This window comes from Protopterus annectens, chromosome 13.part0 (assembly GCF_019279795.1).
Source record: "Protopterus annectens isolate FY-2018-M chromosome 13.part0, PAN1.0, whole genome shotgun sequence".
Classification (NCBI taxonomy): Eukaryota; Metazoa; Chordata; order Ceratodontiformes; family Protopteridae; genus Protopterus; species Protopterus annectens.
This window is the reverse complement of record NC_056747.1, coordinates 838317920-838337647: the sequence shown is the minus strand read 5'-3', so window position 1 is coordinate 838337647 and position 19728 is coordinate 838317920. Positions and strand designations below refer to the sequence as shown.

Here is a 19728-nt window from a genome sequence, read left to right as displayed (position 1 = left end):
TAGCAGAGAATGAGATCACATCAGTGAACAGAGGACTCTGGAGAAGTCAATAATGGGTAGAGAACAAGTGGTACTGAGATAACCACTGATAATCCCCCACAAGCACAACCATCCCGTTTAAGCACAACCATCCGGTCCCAAACGCACAAATCTGTAGGAAAATTCTTTTAAAAAACAGATTTTCTTTTTTTAGAGAAAGTTCACATAAGCATTTGCATTCAAACTCCCTTAGAAATGCAATAAGGTCCCAAAAACATATAGTCTCCTAGCAAACACAAAAGTTTTCCTCAGAAAAGTTATTTTTAGTGGAAGGTTTCTCCAATGGGGAAATGATCTGTCCATCTCTAAATAAAGTCTGTGGCAGTTATCACCATCATACACTTCTGCCAAAACAGTACAAGCAATACTAGTGCAAGTTTTGGCTGGCAAACTGATGATTATACAAGACTTCAATGAAGATAGCAAATACTGATCTAAACTGCATGAGCAGCAGGTAGGTAGACAGATTACTGGGGGATTCCACATGAGTAAGGTTATGGTGTCTATGACTTTTGCCAGAAATTTCTGCTAGGTACACTGATGCCAACAGACATGGGATTTAGCTGACGAAATGTAATATTTCAAATGATAAAGTAACCGCTTCACACATGGCAGCACTAGTTGTGTGGATTGTTCAAGCCATTTGCCACAAAAAAGCAAACAAGACAAAGCACTTTTGCAGTAAGTTAATGATGGTATTGAATATGCAAATATGCAGTATTTGATGCCGTAGTTACTCAGTTTAAAAGACAGAAAATGATTTTAACAAAATAAGTAAGGCAAAAGGCTGCTTTATATGTTCATCTGAAAATTTGCTTAACCGTAACTTTTCTTTGACTCTGATCTCCATGCAACTGCATTCCAGCTTGCCTGTAGTCAAGAATGTGATAACTCTGACTGATCGCAGGTACACATCAGTGACTTAAAACATCTAATAACTAAATATTTAACATAGGAAGCAAACAGCAGTAAGGTTCACAATAATAGACACCTACTACAGACACCAACAAAACTAAATAAATTTCAATTTAAATACTTTATACAATAAGCATCACAAAATATATGTAAAAGCACACTTTCATAACCAATTTTGGCAGGCAACAGTACCTAATAATCTGCCCTTCCTCTTCTGGAGTAGCAGGCCTTAGACCCAGAACTATGTGACAAACCTAAGAGAAAGAAAAACAATGTAGAAATATGTGTGCATATCTCTTCATGCTTTTATTTAGGTTATATACAATATTAACTAAGCACAAAAATATAAAACTCAAGAGCTAAGTGAAAAACACTCATTTTTTTTCTACGATACACACTTTGTAATCATCACAGAGGGCTATGAAATTCAGTAAAGTGATATGATGGGTAGTGCTTCACAGAAAAGGCAAGAAAAGAAAAGTGATGCAATGCACATTAAATCTAGCATACAGGCACACAGTTTGCCTTCACCAACTACAGTGTCAACATTAGAAAGTATGGCAATTAGTTAATCACAATGTCATGACCTAGACCATCACTGGTTAGCAAAGATTAAAAAATAAATAAACTGATCGTCTTAACAAAGGAGTTAAAAGCACAGACCTGAAGAAAGGGTCAACAACAGCAGAAAACTGAAGGCCAAAACAGGGTTAAGGCTGTGAGGTGTAGTTCATTTGGTACAGGGTTGGATTCCTTCAGCCCTCATTTACTTACTATGTGACCCTGAGCAAGTCACTTAGCGAAAAATTGTTCCAGGGTTGCCCCTTAAAAGGGAGTGGGTGCCCAGTGGGCCTACCTGGCCAACAAATATGTATTATTAAAACATAAAAGGTGAAAAATTTTATATATAGATCTTTTAAGTTGCATCTTCCTATATAAATAAGTCTACCCTACCTGTCAGCATAGGCACCCAACAACCACCCCAGTTTAATAATGCTGAAATTCTTATCTCAAAACTACAAATTAATAAAAACAAAAATGTAAATATTGCTTGTGTCTACATTTCCCCAGGGAGGAACACAGAAACCTTAGAAGACTTTTTATATTGTTTATCCAATAACTACCCCCAAGAAACAATTGTTCTTGGGGATTTCAACACTGACTGGAACACTTGTTCTTGTGAAACCCCCACAACCCACATAAACCTCTATGGATTGACTGAAATCATAACCTCCCCCCACCAGGACAGGAAAACTCAATAACAAGGAAAGTACCCTAGACTGGATACTCGTCAATACCCATCTTCAATCCTATAAATCAGGCACTTTGCCTGATGACCTAAGTGACCACTGTCTCACCTATGTAATCAAGCTCAAAGTAGACAGCTCTTACCAACCACCTATAGAACATTAAGAAACAAGAATTTTATTCTCACTGAGTTTCAAAATGAACTTAAGGCATGGAACTGGTCAGAACTAAAAAGTCTCCCCCCTAGATGATGCAGTAGCAGACTAACACCAAATTCCTTGCTATTCTTAACTCCCATGCTCCCAGTCACTCTATTAGAACCAAAGTTAACATTGCACCATTAATAAAATCTTGGCTCTCTTTACAGAATCAAACCTTTCCTTACCCCACTTGCTAGAACTGCAATTGCCTGTTCCCATCTACTATCAACTCTTCTCTACACCTCACCTCTATTCTCCAAATTAAACAAGACAGATCTTAATAAACTATCCTCCTGTTATAACCACATTGCCAGATTTGCTACTGGCACGGCCTACCAGACACACCACTATCACAAACAGCCTAAATTGCCTAGGATAGCTTGAACTGCCTAGCCTACTGCAGTTCAACCAGCTAATAGTGGCACATAAAGTCCTTTACCAACCAGAAAATACATCTGCACTAAAAAATATTATCAGCCCCTACACCAGCACCCGGACCACTGCGATCATCCACTAGACTCCTAGTTCAAACATACAAATCCAACTACTCAGCTGGGAACTCTGTGTTTGCCAACTCTGTTGGAAAAAAATGGAACAGACTCCCAGCTGACTTGACCCTAGAACCCTCACTAACTCGATTCAAAAACAAACTCAAGAAATACTTCAAAACTCATTGGTTATGTCCTTGCACTAACCCCGACTAGTGATCTCTCTATTACTTAGGTGCCTTACCTTCAACTACTTTTAACTTTTTTCTACCACACCATTTTAGGAAGGGTCAATTATATAACTACTGCTCAATGTGTCTTAAACCTGAAAGTAATGTTATGTATATATAACTTTGAAAATAAAAGTGTTTTATAATAAGTTAGTACTATATGTGCTAAATGCTGGTATTGCTTATGACTGTAATCTGCTTGAAACTAGCATTTACTAAATGTTCAATGTGTATTATTATCTAGGAACTTTTCTCCCCGGGCCTCCATTGAAAATGGACATATAGCCAGTCGGACTATCCCGGTCAACAAATGTAAAATACAATAAAATAAAATAAATAAATAATCTTAACTTTCTTAAATGTCTACTCAGAGTTCTAGCAAGAAAAAAAACAAACCCAAAGATTCAGCAAGCAGTCAAGCGGGAATAAGTAATTCCTGCATGGCAGGGAATGTTTCAGTACAGCATGGCAGCACGCCTTGCATATTCATGAATGCGCGCTGCCTGTGCTGTTAAATGGACATGGAGCTGTGTACAGTGCAGGGGGTGTGTCTGAGAGCAGAGCTCTCACAATACACATGCCCCTGCACTCCAGAATTGCCTTTCGGCAATTAAAACAAGCAAGAACGCTCATAACACCCCCAACCCATCAGGAAAACAAAAGTGGTCAAAGGCAAAAGGGACAAATGTCCCACCACAAAGCAGAAAGCTGATAAAAGTACAGGTTTAGCATTAGCAGGGATATTCTGAAGGGTATAGCTAAAATAACACACAAAATTTTTTTTTTATAAATGCGATAAAGTTTAAGCGTAGCTGCGCAGGTGTGCCCATTGCTTAGCTAGGCTTAGTCCAGCTTAAACAGCACAGGAAGTTAAATAGCAAGAGACATCCAACATAAGCAGTATTGCAACAGTGTAATGCTTAGAGCATACGCTTTGCGAGCAGCCATTCCTGGTTTGATCCTCACTGCAACCAATTCACATTTTACATGTGACAGCAGTGCATAAACAATTTTTTATGGTATTACCGACTAAATAAAGTACAGTTGTTACACTTACCATAAATGTAGATGTATATTCACTGTTGCACTCATTACACTTGGGTAATCTGCTGGCAGGTTGCCCTCCGTCGGCCTGATTAACAAAGTCTTGGGTCTTGCATCGGTTGCTGTCCCTTCTTGCATGACGTCAGGTCGTCAGGGGTATAAAAACATGCAGCCGATGCCATTACATCAGTTTTTCTTGCCCCAGATGTCAGGTGCCCCCCAAATGGTGAGCAAAATGTATATAAATAATTTAAAACACAAAAATATACCTCCAAACAAAAGCAAATACACCAAAAAGGCTTTTAAGTGTATTAAAAGAAAGTAGAGGCATAGTAAGAGAAAAAAACAGGGGTCTGGAGGGAAGGTAACCAGGACTGCAAAAGTGAATACACTCGAACATCTACATTTATGGTAAGTGTACACAACTGTACTATGTTCTTCGTGTTTCACTGTTGCAGTCATTACATTTGGATAGATTCCCAAAACTATGGTTGGGAGGATGGATTTATACAGCATTAGGACCGGCTATAAGGCCCTGCAAAACAGCAGTGGCAAAGCCAGCTCTGGATTTAGAGAAAATTGGTAAATGATAATGCTTGGTGAAAGTTTGAACTGAACTCCAGGTAGCAGCTTCTAGAATATCCCTGGTAGGAACACCTCTGAGAAAGGCTGTTGAAGTAGATGCAGCCCTGGTGGAATGGGATCTGATCCCCTGGGGGATAGGTTTTCCACGATGCTTATAGCAGAAATGAATACAATGGCTTATCCATTTGGAAATGGTTTGCTTTGAAATAGCCATTCCCTCTGCCCCTGCAGTAAATGCTACCAGCAGTTGTTCAGATTTTCTTCGAAATTTAGTCCTGTCCAAGTAAAATCTAAGTTGTCTGTGTACATCCAATGAATGCAGAATCCGCTCCCCCTTGTTCTGTGGATTGGGAAAGAAAGTTGGCAAATAAATGGACTGATTAAGAGCCACACTGGATACCACCTTGGGTATGAAGGATGGGTTGGTCCTGAGTGACACCCTGTCCGCATGAAAGATGATGAAAGGCTCCACTGCCATAAGGGCCTGTAATTCAGAAATCCTTCTAGCCGAAGTGATTGCTAAAAGGAAGGCTGTTTTCCAGGAAAGAAATTTTAAGTCTGCAGTACCAGCTGGCTCGAAAGGAGGGAGAGTGAGTTTCTCCAATACAAAGTTAAGGTCTCAGGCAGGGGTTGGAGCTTTCCTGGGTGGCTTCAAGTTTTTGGCCCCTCTGAGATACTGCTTTAGCAGAAGATGAGAGAAGAGGGGGGGTTCTCTGTTGTAATGAGCTGAAATGGCTGAGGCATGTTTTTTTATGGAAGAAAAAGACAGGCCCTTGTGAAGCATCTCAGTTAAGTATTGCAAAATCTGAGGTAAATTGGGCACTGCTGTGCTTATCCCTTGAGATTGATTCCAGGCACAGAATATTTTCTATTTGTCAGCATAAGATTTTCTAGTACTAGGTCTTCTCACCTCCAAAATGACATCCATCACAGGTTTGCTGAGGGATGCTAAGGGGGAATTTAAGTGATTAGCCAAGCTACAAGATTCAATGTTTGGAGCTGAGGGTTCAGAATTTGGTTGTTCTGCTGAGACAGTAAGGAAGGTGTCTGAGGCAGGTGCCATGGAGAAATTTGTGACAGACTGAGTAGGAGTGGGTACCAGTGCTGGTGAAGCCAGTCTGGAGCAATCAAAATCATTTTTGGTTTGTCCTGTTTGACTTTTAGTAGAACTTTGGAGAGCAGAGGCAGAGGACGAAAGGCATAGAGTGATATGTTTTCCCAGCTGAAGGACAGAGCATCCACTTTCCAGGCTTTTTTGTGAGGAGTTCTTGTGAAAAATTTGTCCAACTGGTAGTTCTGGGGTGAGGCAAAAAGATCCATGTCTGGGCTCCCCATTTGCGTGTCAACATGTTGAAAATCTGTGGTTCCAGTTTCCATTCGTGTGGGTCCATGAGATTTCTGCTTAGTTCATCTACCAAAATATTCAGCTTTCCTGGCAGGAATTGAGCTTGTAGTTGTACTTGATAGCTCAAGGCCATGTTCCACAATGCCATGGCTAGTCTGCAGAGGGGGTAGGAATGTGTACACCCCTGCTTGTTTATGTACCATATAACTGTGGTGTTGTCCGTCTTTACCATTAGTTGTCCTGGATGAAGGTAGTCCTTGAAGGCTGTCAGTGCATTCTGTACAGCTAGCATTTCTTTTTGATTGATATGAAGGTGCATTTGATTTGGACTCCATTTGCCCTGAATGCACTTCCCTGCCAGATGAGCCCCCCATGCACAGTCTGATGTGTCTGCAGTTAGGGTTTGGGCGGCAGGGGGTGGTGTGAATGGCAGTCCCTTGTTTTGATGGCAGGCCTCTGCCCACCATAGGAACTCTAGTTGCAGGCAAGGAATAATAGGAATCATTGTTTCCAGGCTGTGACAATGTTGACTCCATAAACTTTTTAAGTACCACTGAAGTTTCCTCATATGCAGTCTTGCATATGTAATTGGAAGAATGCAGGAGGCCATGAACCCAAGGCTTGCAGTATTTGTCTTGCAGATGAGTAGGGTTTTTGTGGCCACCTGTTTGAAGTAAGTCACCAAATGAAGTTGTTTTTCTGGCATAAGGAAAGCCATCTGGGCAGTTGTATTCAAGCTTGCACCCAGGAATGTAATTTTTTGAGAGGGTACCAGTTGTGATTTCTTTTCGTTTATGGTGTACCCTAGACAAGTTAGAACCTTTTTTACAAACGCCAGATGTTTTAGAAGAATGGCCTTGTTTTCTGCCTGAATTAGACAATCATCCAGGTATGGATATATTTGAATATTTCTTTGCCTGCAAAATGCAATTACTGGAGACATGCACTTTGTAAATACCCTGAGCGCAGTAGATAAGCCAAAGGGCAGTGCAGAGAACTGATAATGCAAGTACCTGCTTTGAAGCGGAGGTATCTTCTTCAAGATTCCCTGATTGGAATATGCAGGTAAGCCTCTTAAATCTAGAGTTGCCAACCAGGCATCTTTGCCTAGCATAGGACGTAACTGGTGAAGAGTCAGCATCTTGAATTTTGGAATGTCCAGAAATGTGTTCAGAGTAGTCAGGTCCAGAATTGGATGCCATGAATTGTCTTTTCTGGGTACCAGGAAAAGTCTGGAATAGAAACCTTGTCCCTTTTTCCTCTTCTGGTACTAGCTGAATTTCCCCATGTTTAGGAGGGAAAAGTACTTGTTTCTGAGCCTCTGCCCACTGATTTGGGGGCAGGTCTGGTAATCGTTTGAGGTTGGTAACGTGTGGAAATGAAATCTGTATCCCTGTGACACTATATTTAAAACCCATTTGTCCTGGGTTATAAGTTGCCAGTTTTTTGCATGAAGAGCCAGTTTTCCCCCCAAAGGGGCGGTTAAGAGGTAAGTGCTTGGCAATTTTAAAGGGAAGTCATTGAGACTGTTTACCATAGGGAGGTGTCTTGTTATTTCCAGATTTGGAAGCAGAGGCACCCCATTGCTTAGTTCTGACAGTCCCTTGGGACTGAAACCTGGTGCTTTTGGAATGTCTGGGTTTGGCTTGAGTGGCTCTGGAAGGAACTGGAAAGCCCAGTTCTTAGTAGGCCAGTGACTACTAAATCTTGGAGGTTGTACTTATAAGAAATCTTTCACAGTTTGCATAGATTTAGCTTTATCTTCCATCTTTTTTAGAACTTCTTCAGCCTTATTGCCAAACAGACGGTCCTGCTGCAAAGGAGCATCCAACAATTTTGTTTAACATGATCAGACAGAGATTGCTCCTTAAGCCAAGCATGCCTTCTAAGCACAGAACCCAGTAACAGCAGCCCTGCAAGAGGCCTCCAAAGAATCAAAACCAAATTGCAAAGTATGTTTTCCAACTTGTTCAGCTGAATGCAATAAATCCTGTAAATCTTTATTTTCCACACAGTCAGAAATCAACATAATTTTCTGTTTAAGCAATTCCATGACATGCTGTTGATATTTAGCATATGGAATGACAGCTTAAAGCCCTGACTGCCAAGGTTGCAGAAGTATAAAACTTTTTACCCCATCTATCCAGCGCCCTGGAGTCTCTATCAGTAGGATTTTTAGCAGTAGAAGCCTTAATGCCCTTGGGCCCCTGAGAAATTGTTTCAGGGTCCGCAACATGATTTTTGAAAAGGAATTTGTGGGAGTCAGGAACCCTGTAATATCTGTCTGGCTTACAAGGGGCCGGAGGCAGGGAATCAGGGGCCATACTGGATTCTGAAAACACATCATCAATAATGTCTAGTACAGGAGGTTTAGCCAAAGGCCTACGCTACGCTGAGGAAGAAGAAGGAAATCCCTAAGCCTCTTTTTGGATTCAGAAAAATCCTGACTTTCCCAGTGGAAATGCTCCCTTAAGGTATGTAAAGTTTCCTCAAAAGAAAAATCCTCAGGGGGAGAAGCAGAAGGAATGGAATCCTCTGCATCAGAGTACTCATAAGTAGGTATGGACAAATCCTGTTCACTGGAAGAGTAGAAGAAACAGAGTCCTGTTCAGAAGATTCATAGTCAAGTTCAGCCTTATGCCTCTTAAAAGTGGGGGGGGGGGGGTTGACTACCCCTGATTAGAGTAATTAAATTTTCGGCCATTTTGATCATTTGTTTTTTAGGCATAGGGGCCTGAAAATGTGGCCTTGGCATTGTTTTTTTTAGACAAAGATCGAGATTTTGACCTTAATATTGAAGGAGGTGTTGGTTTAATATACAAATCTGTAGGCCTGAATACACCCTCAGAAGCCGATGCCTGCACAGCGGCTCCGGACCCATCCAAGGAAGAGACATCCACGGGTTCCATAGGGGAAGCATCTCGCGGCATACCGGACTCTGAATGGGTCTCAGTAGAGGCCTGCGAATCAGAAATAGCGGGTATCAGGGGCTGCAAAAGCACCTCACTGAGTACCGGCTAACTGGCGAGTGGCTTAGGAGAAGCGTCGTCGGCAGTTTTGGACCTTAACGGCCTGTCTCTGTCTTTTTCTTTACGTTTTTTCGGTATTCCGGTAGTCAGATGGCTAACTGACGTCATTTCTGGATAATTAAACCAAGAACCGAAATATTTAGAAGCAAAAATGTACCAATGTCGGATAGTGAGCTGATTAAATAAAGCACAAAACCGACAGCAAGGTACTTCGTGGTCAGGGCCTAAGCAAGGAATACAGTACAAATGAAAATCCTTATGAGGTATTTGTTTCCCACAAGTAATACAATTATTAACTTTTACTGACATCGGTAAGGAGCAAGAAAAAGTTTCCCCAACACAGTACTTAGCTTTTAGTTGAAGACTTCAGTTCTGAAACTCGAAAACGAAAATTTCTGGAGTCTACCAACCGGCACTTGCGAACTGCTTCTGCTTCGGGCACCGCGAGGCAAGAAAGACTGATGTAATGGCGTCGGCTGCATGTTTTATACCCCCAACGTCATGGAAGAAGGGACAGCAACTGATGCAGGAGCCAAGACTTTGTTAATCAGGCTGACTGAGGGCAACCTGCCAGCAGATTACCCAAATGTAATGACTGCAACAGTGAAACATGAAGATCATCATTTTATTTATTTATTTATTTTACATTTGTTGACCGGGCTAGTCTAGCTGGATATATGTCCATTTTCAGTAGAGGCCCGGGGAGAAAAGCTCCAAATTATTAGTACATCAATTAATAAAGTTTAACAATAAAAATAAAAATAAATGGAGATGTAATGGAAAGAGGAAAACATTTTAACCAGAGTACTGCATTAGGTCAAGATGTCAGGTGTCAGTTTAATAAAGTTGTGAAATCCCCATATAAACACAAGTGCCCCATACAGTATAGTCGCACATGAATAAATGTAATGAAAGCACATTGGGGGAGGTCAGGAACAGTAAACAAATATATAATATGTAATGAATGATGAATCAATGCCAAACAGCAGATAGTCTATAAAATGAAAAATAAGCAATGCTAAGGAATGCACAGCTCTGCTTATCAGGTGTAAGCATTGTGTAAATATGACTGCTAAGCAATGAGTAGCCCAGCTAAATGGATTTGCCCACTGGTAAGCAGTGCTGAACCTGCCCCTTTAAGCAATGCCAACCTTGGCTAAGCAGGTTTGCCCGTAGCTTAGCTTAGCTCAGCATATTCAAAACTGTCCAATCATGGCAAAGTGCAGGAATTCATCCGTATTTAAACCCCACAGGCGGGAATAAAGCTCATAACTGGTTGCAGCTTCCCACTGCAGGCAGAATGGCTGGAGTCGGAGAGGGCATGCGCTTCCAAGCACAATGCTGGGGCATACAGGAGTCCAAGGTCATGGTAGGACTCCTGGTAAAAAAAAACATGATGAGCAACTGCTGCAGGGCCAGTACCAAGGCTCCCAATATAAAGCGGGAGCCTGGGACCGTCTCGCCCGTGACCTCACCAGTCCCACTGACTGGTGAGCAGGTCAGGCATCACTATGCCAACTTGAAACGGAGGAAGGGGATCACTTGGACCAGTGGTTCCAAGAATAAAGGCAGAGGGGTTTTGTCCCAGCAGTGTGTAAGTACTCATACCAGTAACTGTTTAATAATGTCCAGCCTGTATATATGATGGATAGGTATGGCTAAATATTTCTCTATTTCCCTTACAGCTGCAGCTGAGCGTGCTGTGAATCAGGAAGCCCATGCGAGTAGGCTGCAAAGGCTGCGTCACAAGGCTGGTGAGTAACAATCCTGATAGTAGTAGTCATACCAAATAAATATAAAAGTAGCAGAAAGTCAGCTGCCAGTATAAAAACTGTTTGGTGTATTGGTTGTACTGAATAAACCAGACAATATGACTGTAATAGTCTCATATAGGTCATATTTAAATAAAGCTCTAACTGCCTAGCAATAAAGCTCTAAATCCTGGACTGGTTGTGTTTACTCTGACATTGTATGGCATTTTTAGTGTTGTATTCTCTGAACAGTAATGTTATATTAGCCACTGTTACCCACACTGTGTTACATAATAAAAATGTCTAAGAATGTCTGTATAAGACTGTTGTAATTACAAGGTCAGATTGTACAACCGAGTGAGACTTAGACAGAAAACACTAAAGAGATAGACCGCAATATCCAAACAGCACACTCTGTTGAAACTTAAATTGTTGCATCTTTATCAGACACAGCCATGGTTCGAATCCTAGGAGTGGTAGTAAGCTGTATGCATAATCATACCTCTCAACTGTACACATTTGGTCAAAATGTCCAGAAAATTGGCTCATATGTTCTGCCTGTTATCTTGGCCCCCTGGCAAATCAGTGGGATGATCTCAGAATTTTAGTCAGCAAATAATGACATACATCTGATTTTCACACCTCAAAACCTTCAGAAAATGCATATGAAAACAAACCTGTCACTCTAGCAACTCTCCAAGTTTATGAGAACAATATTCAAAATATGTCCCTATTTCTACCTCCATTTTGTCAAGCTATGACCAGAGTGTGTGCATTAACAGATTGAGAGGTATGTGCATAATATTAACTCGGAATCTGGGAATGTGTGTGGAAACAGTCAGGTGATGTTAACAAACATTCCTTCCACAGGTCCATCAGATAAGACCGTCTTGCCAATAAAGATTGAAATCCTGGACTGGTAGTGTTTACTCTGGTATTGTATGGCTGACATGTAGCATTCAGTAACATCTGATATCAGAATAGTACTGTTGTGTCAACCACTGCTTCTCACACTGTGCTACATAAAAATATGTCTAGTAATGTCTGCATGAGACTGTCATAATTACAAGGTCAGATTGTACAACCACGAGAGGCTTAGACAGAAAACACTGAAGAGATAGACAGCAACATTCAAGCAGCACACTCTGCTGACACTTAATTTCTGGTATTTTTATCAGACACAGCCATGGTTTGAATCCTGGGAGTGGTAGTAAGCTGTATGCATAATCATATCTCTTATCTGTACACATCCTTTCAGAATGTCCAGATAATTGGCTCAGATTTTCTACCTGTTCCTCTGTCCCCATGGAAAATCAGTGGCATGATCTCAGATTTGTAGTCAGGAAATAATGACATACATTTGATTTCAGACCTCAAAACCTTCAGAAAATGTATATGAAAACAAATCATGTCACTATCAGCCCTCCAAGTTTATGAGAACAATATTCAAAATACGCCACTAGTTGTACTGCCATGTTGTCAAGCTTTGACCAGAGTGTGTGCAATAAGAGATTGAGAAGTATGTAGATAATATGAACTCAGAATCTGGGAATATGTGTAGAAACAGTCAGGTAGTGTTAACAAGCATTCCCTCCACAGGTATACCAGGTAAGAGATGTAGAATTTAGTTATAAGACAGTTGAAGTATACACTGTTTACAAACATACTAGTGGCCAAACCAAGGCCATAGGGTAGTGTAATAATACCTTTATCTTAATGATTAGAGCAATGATCATTAAAGTTGTGAGAACTACAAAGATATACAAGTTGTTAATTGACATCTCTCTCTCCCCCCACCATACCTGCAACAATAATCTAAATACACATAACAATGGGTATGCTTACACCAAACCTATTGTTGGGACATATGTCCGATTCTTCAATAAATATTGAAATGTGTATATTAATGTTCCATGTTGAAATACTATCACTGGTGGCCTGTTGCTATCAATGTAACCTGTATGCCGTTGTAATGGCCACTGTGGTTCCATATATGCATGTGTTCTGTTTGCTATGCAACTGTTCCAAATCTGGTGTTTTGGGTGAATGGGAATATCTATGCATGCTGTTATAATGAATCTTGGATTGTGTTGACTATTACTAACCCACATATGCTTTAAAACAGCAATACCATAGTACGTTTGGGAAGGCTGGTCCCAGCGGACCCACCTCTCCCACCTCATCTGGCCTTGGCACCGGGCTACAGCGCGTCTGGAGCCCACTCCAGGACCTCCTTGTCCACTGGCCCTGCACCACCTTTGGGTCGAATCACCTCAGGGGATGGGGCTCGCCCCTCTCCCGGGAGCAGGCACGGACAGGAAACTGTCACTCGTAGTCAGGTCTGGGGACTGGTGAGTAGCAAGCTCCGAAGGGAGTTTGGAGATCTGCTACGCCAGTTTGAGGGCCGTGTGGTGCATTTAGAAGGTCAGCCTGCCCCTCCTACCCAGCCCCCAGCACAGCCACCATCAGGGCCGTGAAGGTGCAGTGGTGACTGCCCTTGGGTGGGGACCTCAGTCTCATGGTTTCCATTTGGGGGCTCATGGGCTTCCAAAGTGTTTACCCTCACATGTGTCATATACAGCCCCAGTATGCTGTCTTGTCTGTCTTCCTACCCAACCTACATTCCCAAATGTACCTACTATCCTTCCCCAACATCCCACTCTCACCTTAAAAAAAAAAAAAAAAAAGGGTAATCTGCTCCCAAAAAAAAATGTCGCCCCATACATAGCTGTCCATTTTGTACACATGTAATCTGGTCTAATTGGCTAAACAACATATTATTCTTGTCTTTACCCCTCTCTCAGGGGTTCAAGTGTCCAAATCTACCTCCAAATTCAGTATATATGCACAGCTGTTGCTATAGAAGAAATGGATAGCTATGGACCTTCCCCTACACCCATCCTGCACATCCCTAGCTACTTTCCCTATTGTCTTTCCCTCTGCGTGCCCCATTTTTCACCAGTCTCCTATCACCCCTTTTTTCTTTTCTTTTAAAGAAATCAGCGTTGGGGGTAAGCAGGACTAAGCACTTTTAAGCAGTAGTAAGCGGGTTTAAGCCTGTTTGCATGGCGGTAAGCAATGCCTATACAGATTAAGCATTATATGGCTGTCTGTAAGCATATTTAACCGGAAGTCAGTATTGCTCACCATCACGCAAGCCCATACAAACCCACTTACAACTGCTTAAAAGTGCCTTAATCACTCTGTATCCAACAGCCCCTGGTTCTGCCCAGCAACAAATAATCACCCCTTGCAAGTCTTGAACCCAGGACCCTGCACACCATAGCCACAGTGATTTACCACTAAGCTGGTATGTGAGTTGTACATAAATTGGATGTTTTCTCAAACATATCATGCAGCACAGTCATTCAACAGTAGGGAAAATGTATTTATATATGTAGATGGATGTGTGTGTGTGTGTGTGTGTGTGTGTGTGTGTGTGTGTGTGTGTGTGTGTGTGTGTGTGTGTGTGTGTGTGTGTGTGTGTATATATATATATATATATATATATATATATATATATATATACCCACACGCATCTAGATATATATACAGAGATATATATGTAGACAGATGTGTGTGTGTGTGTGTGTGTGTGTGTGTGTGTGTGTGTGTGTGTGTATATATATATATATATATATATATATATATATGTGTGTGTGTGTGTGTATGTGTATTGCATTTGTACATTGGATTCACACTCTGAACCTCTCACTGCAAAACATCTGACCAAACGAACTGCTAATGGGCGTGAAGGGGCCCAAATAAGGGATCTCTTGTAATTATAGCCATTTCCCCTTTCTCCACAGCTGAACAGATATACCTTGCAACACAATAACCAGCACTTGCAAGTCTTGAACCCAGGACCCTGCACAACATACCCACAACAACTTAACAGTAAGCCATCTCAGCTGTAAGATGTCAGGATGACATCTGTAACATATCATGCAGAATAGTTAGTCTACCATAGGGAATGTACAATGTAATGTAGAAGCACTAAACATTCCAATGATACACACACACACACACACACACACACACACACACACACACATACAAACACACACACATATATATATATACATATATATGCATAAAGATATTACTACTTGTAGATATGTATAAGAAGAGTATATATAAAGGGTGCGCAGCACATCAAACAGCCATTATTCCTACATTTGCCACCTTTTAAAATGGCCAGTGTTGGATTCTTTCCTACAAATGAGAATTATTGCATGAAACATATACCCACACACAATGCAAAGGACATGACACCACACACAAGTTTGCATACACAGAAATGTTTATTTGTGTACTATTTCAGTTGTTTATGCCATTTCTTATATCAGTTAGGTGTTTGGAATATATAATAACTGATTAATGCAACACTCAAACAAAACATTTGATACAGTAATGCAAAATACATAACATACTTTTCTGTCCAGGCTAAGGCCTTCAAGTAGTACATAAGTAAAAAAAAAACAAACAAACACCTGCCTTGAAGACACGAGCCAATCAACACTTAATTGTAGATGTAGTTCAGCAGCCTACAATTACACTCTGTACTCAACCCCTAGGGTTTAAAGTATTAGTTGTCACAATTTAAATGTATCGGTTACATAATGCTCAACTTAAAACGTCACTATCACACTGACAAACAGAACTGTGTGTAAGACAGTAAGCTGTAGCCCACCACTGTTCCCATGGTGAAATGTGTGAAAATGTACAGCCACATACCTTAATCTTTCTTACTACTGATATTCCTCACATGTTGTAACAGCTAGGATAAAAACATTTAATACCCCTCCCCCATAAAATGTCTTACAAGGGCATATAACAGTGTTTTCCATACACTGATCTCCGGACTGTACAAGGTCACACATATTTTGTCCAGCTGTTGCCCTCATTTATATGGACCCAACCCCACTAATTGTGTGGGAGTCCACAACATCACTGGTATGATAGCAGGAATGCCAACACTAAATAATGATAGGGCATTACCTAACAACTTCTTACTGCATGACATATGGACAAAGCCTGGTATATATGTGGAGGACAGAGGCAGGAACACAGGGCCATATTTGCAATACTGCTGTATACACTGTGAAAGTTGCTGGTAATACAGGACTGGTTGCAACATACCCTACCCAGGAATATGAAGTCAGAAACACAAATGGATCTTGCCATGTACCGATAGCAATCAACGGAGATAATGCCACTGACACGTCAGACACAAGACCTGTGTGGTGAACAGACAAAACGTAACAGCCAATCCTCTGGCCATCATGTGGATAGGCCCACAGTTGAGAGCTATGCAGACTTACTGCATTCCATGCAAAATTAGCATGTACACACAAACCCTGTAAAACCAGCAGTATTCAATACATATAACAGCAATACTCACACTGTCGGTAGGTTTGGAACCTTAAACAAACATGTATTTGGCCTGTGTCCGCAAGTCCTGTTGTAAGAGGTATTGCTACCTGCTGTCTGTAACACTGCTGCCCACACACAGGAAGGATGTCTTCCATACAGGAAAGGTAAAGGGACAACGCCCACATGATGTAGTCTTTTATAGTAGTAGGTTGCTATGACACTGGCTATTTGGAGTACTACACAGCTGGCTGCATGCAATTAGCAAGTGGGGAACACCAACTGGTGCAGAGGCCATGACCTGATCATGAGCATCCCCTACAAAAGCCATGCTGCAACCTATTCAAACCAGCTCGATCCCTGTAGGAGAGAGAGAGAAAAAAAAAACAACACTAAAAAATATTACTACAAACAAAAAATAAAAAACACCAACCAAGGAAGATATCCTAGCAGTACAGTGAAGACAGCACAATAAAAAAACAGGTATGTGAAATATGTATGCATGTAATTGAATGTAGTACTTGTTCTGTAATAATAGGATAAATGATGTTGGAAGATTTATATGTGGCATCAAGACTTGTTGCTGTAATGATGTCTTGCTGAACAACTGCTATGGACATAGCATCTAGCCCTGTGGGCAGTAAGCCATACCTGTCAACTGTGCGAATCTGCACATGATGACAAGATGTAAGCCATCATAGTGTTTGTTCTGTTCCTCCAAACATGTACATTAGTCTGGCAAATAGCTGAAGGTGGAAGTAATGAAGTCATGATAGACACATGAGTTTCAGACCTTACCACCTTCAAAACAGTCATGCTAATGTGAAATGTATCTTGCACAAACTTCATAGGTTTGTAATAGGCTTATCTACAATCTGATCCTATATATCCCCCCCCCCCCAATGCTAGGCTGTGTCCACATGTGACGCGCTGTTTTGTAGCAAGGCAGAACAGTGCAGCAGTGGAGGAAGGATATTCAGAGTGCGGTCCTGATGTCTGAATGCACTCTATATATATATATATATATATATATATATATATATATATATATATACACATACACATATATGTCTACATATATACAAACACACACATATATATATATATATATATATATATATATATATATATATATATATATATATATATATATATAAATGGGATCCAGACACATGCTCGACTAGTATATGTCCGAATCACAAAACAACGAACACACATACATGAAAGTGCTTAACATCGACAAGTGCTTCCGTGTGTGTGTGCCTGTTTCGTAGATCGGACTACAGTGCGGGTAAGGGAAAATTCCCTTTTCCCCACTGTAGTGCGATCTTGGAGTGAAAATAATAAAGTAGGGGGGTGTGGGGCACACCCCCCATATGGGGGGTGCAGGGGGGGGGTGAAGCCCCCCTGCAGAAACATAGATTTTTTTTTTGAACTACACATACACTGAAGTGCTTTTCGATGTTAAGCGCTTTCGTGTATGAGTGTTCGATGTTTTGTGATTCGGACATATGCTAATCGAGCATGTGTCCTAGACCCATATATATAATGTGTGTATATATGTGTGTGTGTGTGTGTGTGTGTGTGTGTGTGTGTGTGTGTGTGTGTGTGTGTGTGTATATATATATATATATATATATATATATATATATATATATGTATATATATATATATATATATATATATATATATATATATATATATATATATATATATATATATGTATATATATATATATATATATATATATATATATATATATATATATATATATATATATATATATATATATATATATATATATATCTACTATATATATATATATATATATATATACATACATTTTCCCTACTGTTGAATAACTCTGCTGCATGACATGTTTGAGAACACATCACACATATCTGCAGCTCAGATGGCTTACTGGTAAATTTATGTGGCTATGGTGTGCAGGGTCCTGCCTGGGTTACACACTTGCAAGGGGTGATAATTTATTTGCTGGCCAGAACAAGGGCTGTTGGATACACAGTGATTAAGGCACATGTAAGCAGTTGTAAGCGGGTGCGAAATGGACAGTTATGTATGGTGTGAAATTTGTATTGGAAACAGACTACCCTTTTTTTGTTAAAGTGAGAGTGGGATGTTAAGGAAGGATAGTAGGTATATTTGGGGGGGTAGTTTGGTTCGGAAAACAGACAAGACAGCATACAGGGGCAGTATATGACACATGTGGTGGGTAAATACCTTGGACGGGGAGGGGTGTTTGGAAATTGGAAGCCCATGAGCCCCCAAATGGAAACAGTGGGACTGAGGTCCCCACCCATGGGCAGTCACCACTGCAACTTCATGGCCCTGAAGGTGGCTGTGCTGGGGGCTTTGCAGGAGGGGCAGGCTAAACTTCTAATTGTGTCACGAGGGTCTTAAGGTGGTGTAGCAGATCCTACAATTCTCTGCAGAGCTCCCTAAGCACCAGATCCTGGACCTGACTTCAGCTTACAGGATCCTGTCTGTGCCCGTTCCCGGGGGGAGGACAAGCACTATCCCCTGAGGTGGTTCCACCTAAACGTGGTGGAGGACCAGCAGATGTTGAGGTCCCGGGTTGGGTCCCAGACGTGCTGTGGCCTGGTGCCATGGCCAAATGCGGTGGGAGAGATGGTTCTGCTGGGAACAGCCTTCTCAAACATGCTGTTGTGTTGCAGTTTTAGAACATATGTGGGTAGTAATAGTCAGCACAACCCAGGATTAGTTATAACAGCATGCATAGATATTCCCATTAGCCCAAAACACCAGATTTGGAACAGCTGCATAGCAACCAGAACACATGCATATATGGAACCACATTGGACATTACAATGACATGCATGTTACACTGTTAGCAACAGGCCACCAATGATAGTGTTTCAACATGGAACATGAATAGAAACACATTTCAATATTTGTTGCACAATAGGATAAATGTCCCAACAGTAGGTTTGCTGTAAACGTATCCATTGATGTGTGTGTGTTCAGATTATTTTTGCAAATATGGTGGGGGGAGAGAAAAACGTCAATTAACAACTATTATATCCTTGCAGTATAAGGTCCTGAGACCTTTTTTCCTGTTTATGTCTTACAGGTACAAGGTCAAGAGAGCAACTCCCTGTGCTTACTCCACAGGAGAAAGACATACTTATCAACTTTATTGTGCATCACCACAGAACCTCTTTGGGCGTATGGCCCATGATCTGCAGGAGAGGACTGCCCTGTGGAACAAGCTCATCCACAGGGTAAACGATGTTGGCCTGCATAACTGCAGTTGTGAGCAGGTGCGACATTGTTGCAGTGACCTCATCTGCCATGCCTGTCAGCGTGCTGCTGCAGTTAGGAGGGACCAGCTTACCACAGGTGGGGGTCATGCCATCCAGCCCCCACTGACACATGCCAAGGGGCTCCTCGCCAGCCTTGGGACACCTGCCCACCAACCAAGTCAAGAACCTGAACATAA

The 19728-nt window shown here is 41.2% G+C and overlaps 1 protein-coding gene across 2 annotated transcripts in view; it reads right to left on the bottom strand.

Moving 5' to 3' along the window:
• Nucleotides 1-19728, bottom strand: part of USP32 (ubiquitin specific peptidase 32) — a 3310274-nt gene that overhangs the window by 2182750 nt on the left and 1107796 nt on the right. For both annotated transcript variants that reach the window (XM_044054559.1, XM_044054560.1), the window contains exon 11: nucleotides 1147-1208. In XM_044054559.1, the coding sequence (XP_043910494.1) occupies nucleotides 1147-1208 (62 nt within the window). The remainder of the gene's footprint in view (nucleotides 1-1146; nucleotides 1209-19728) is intronic.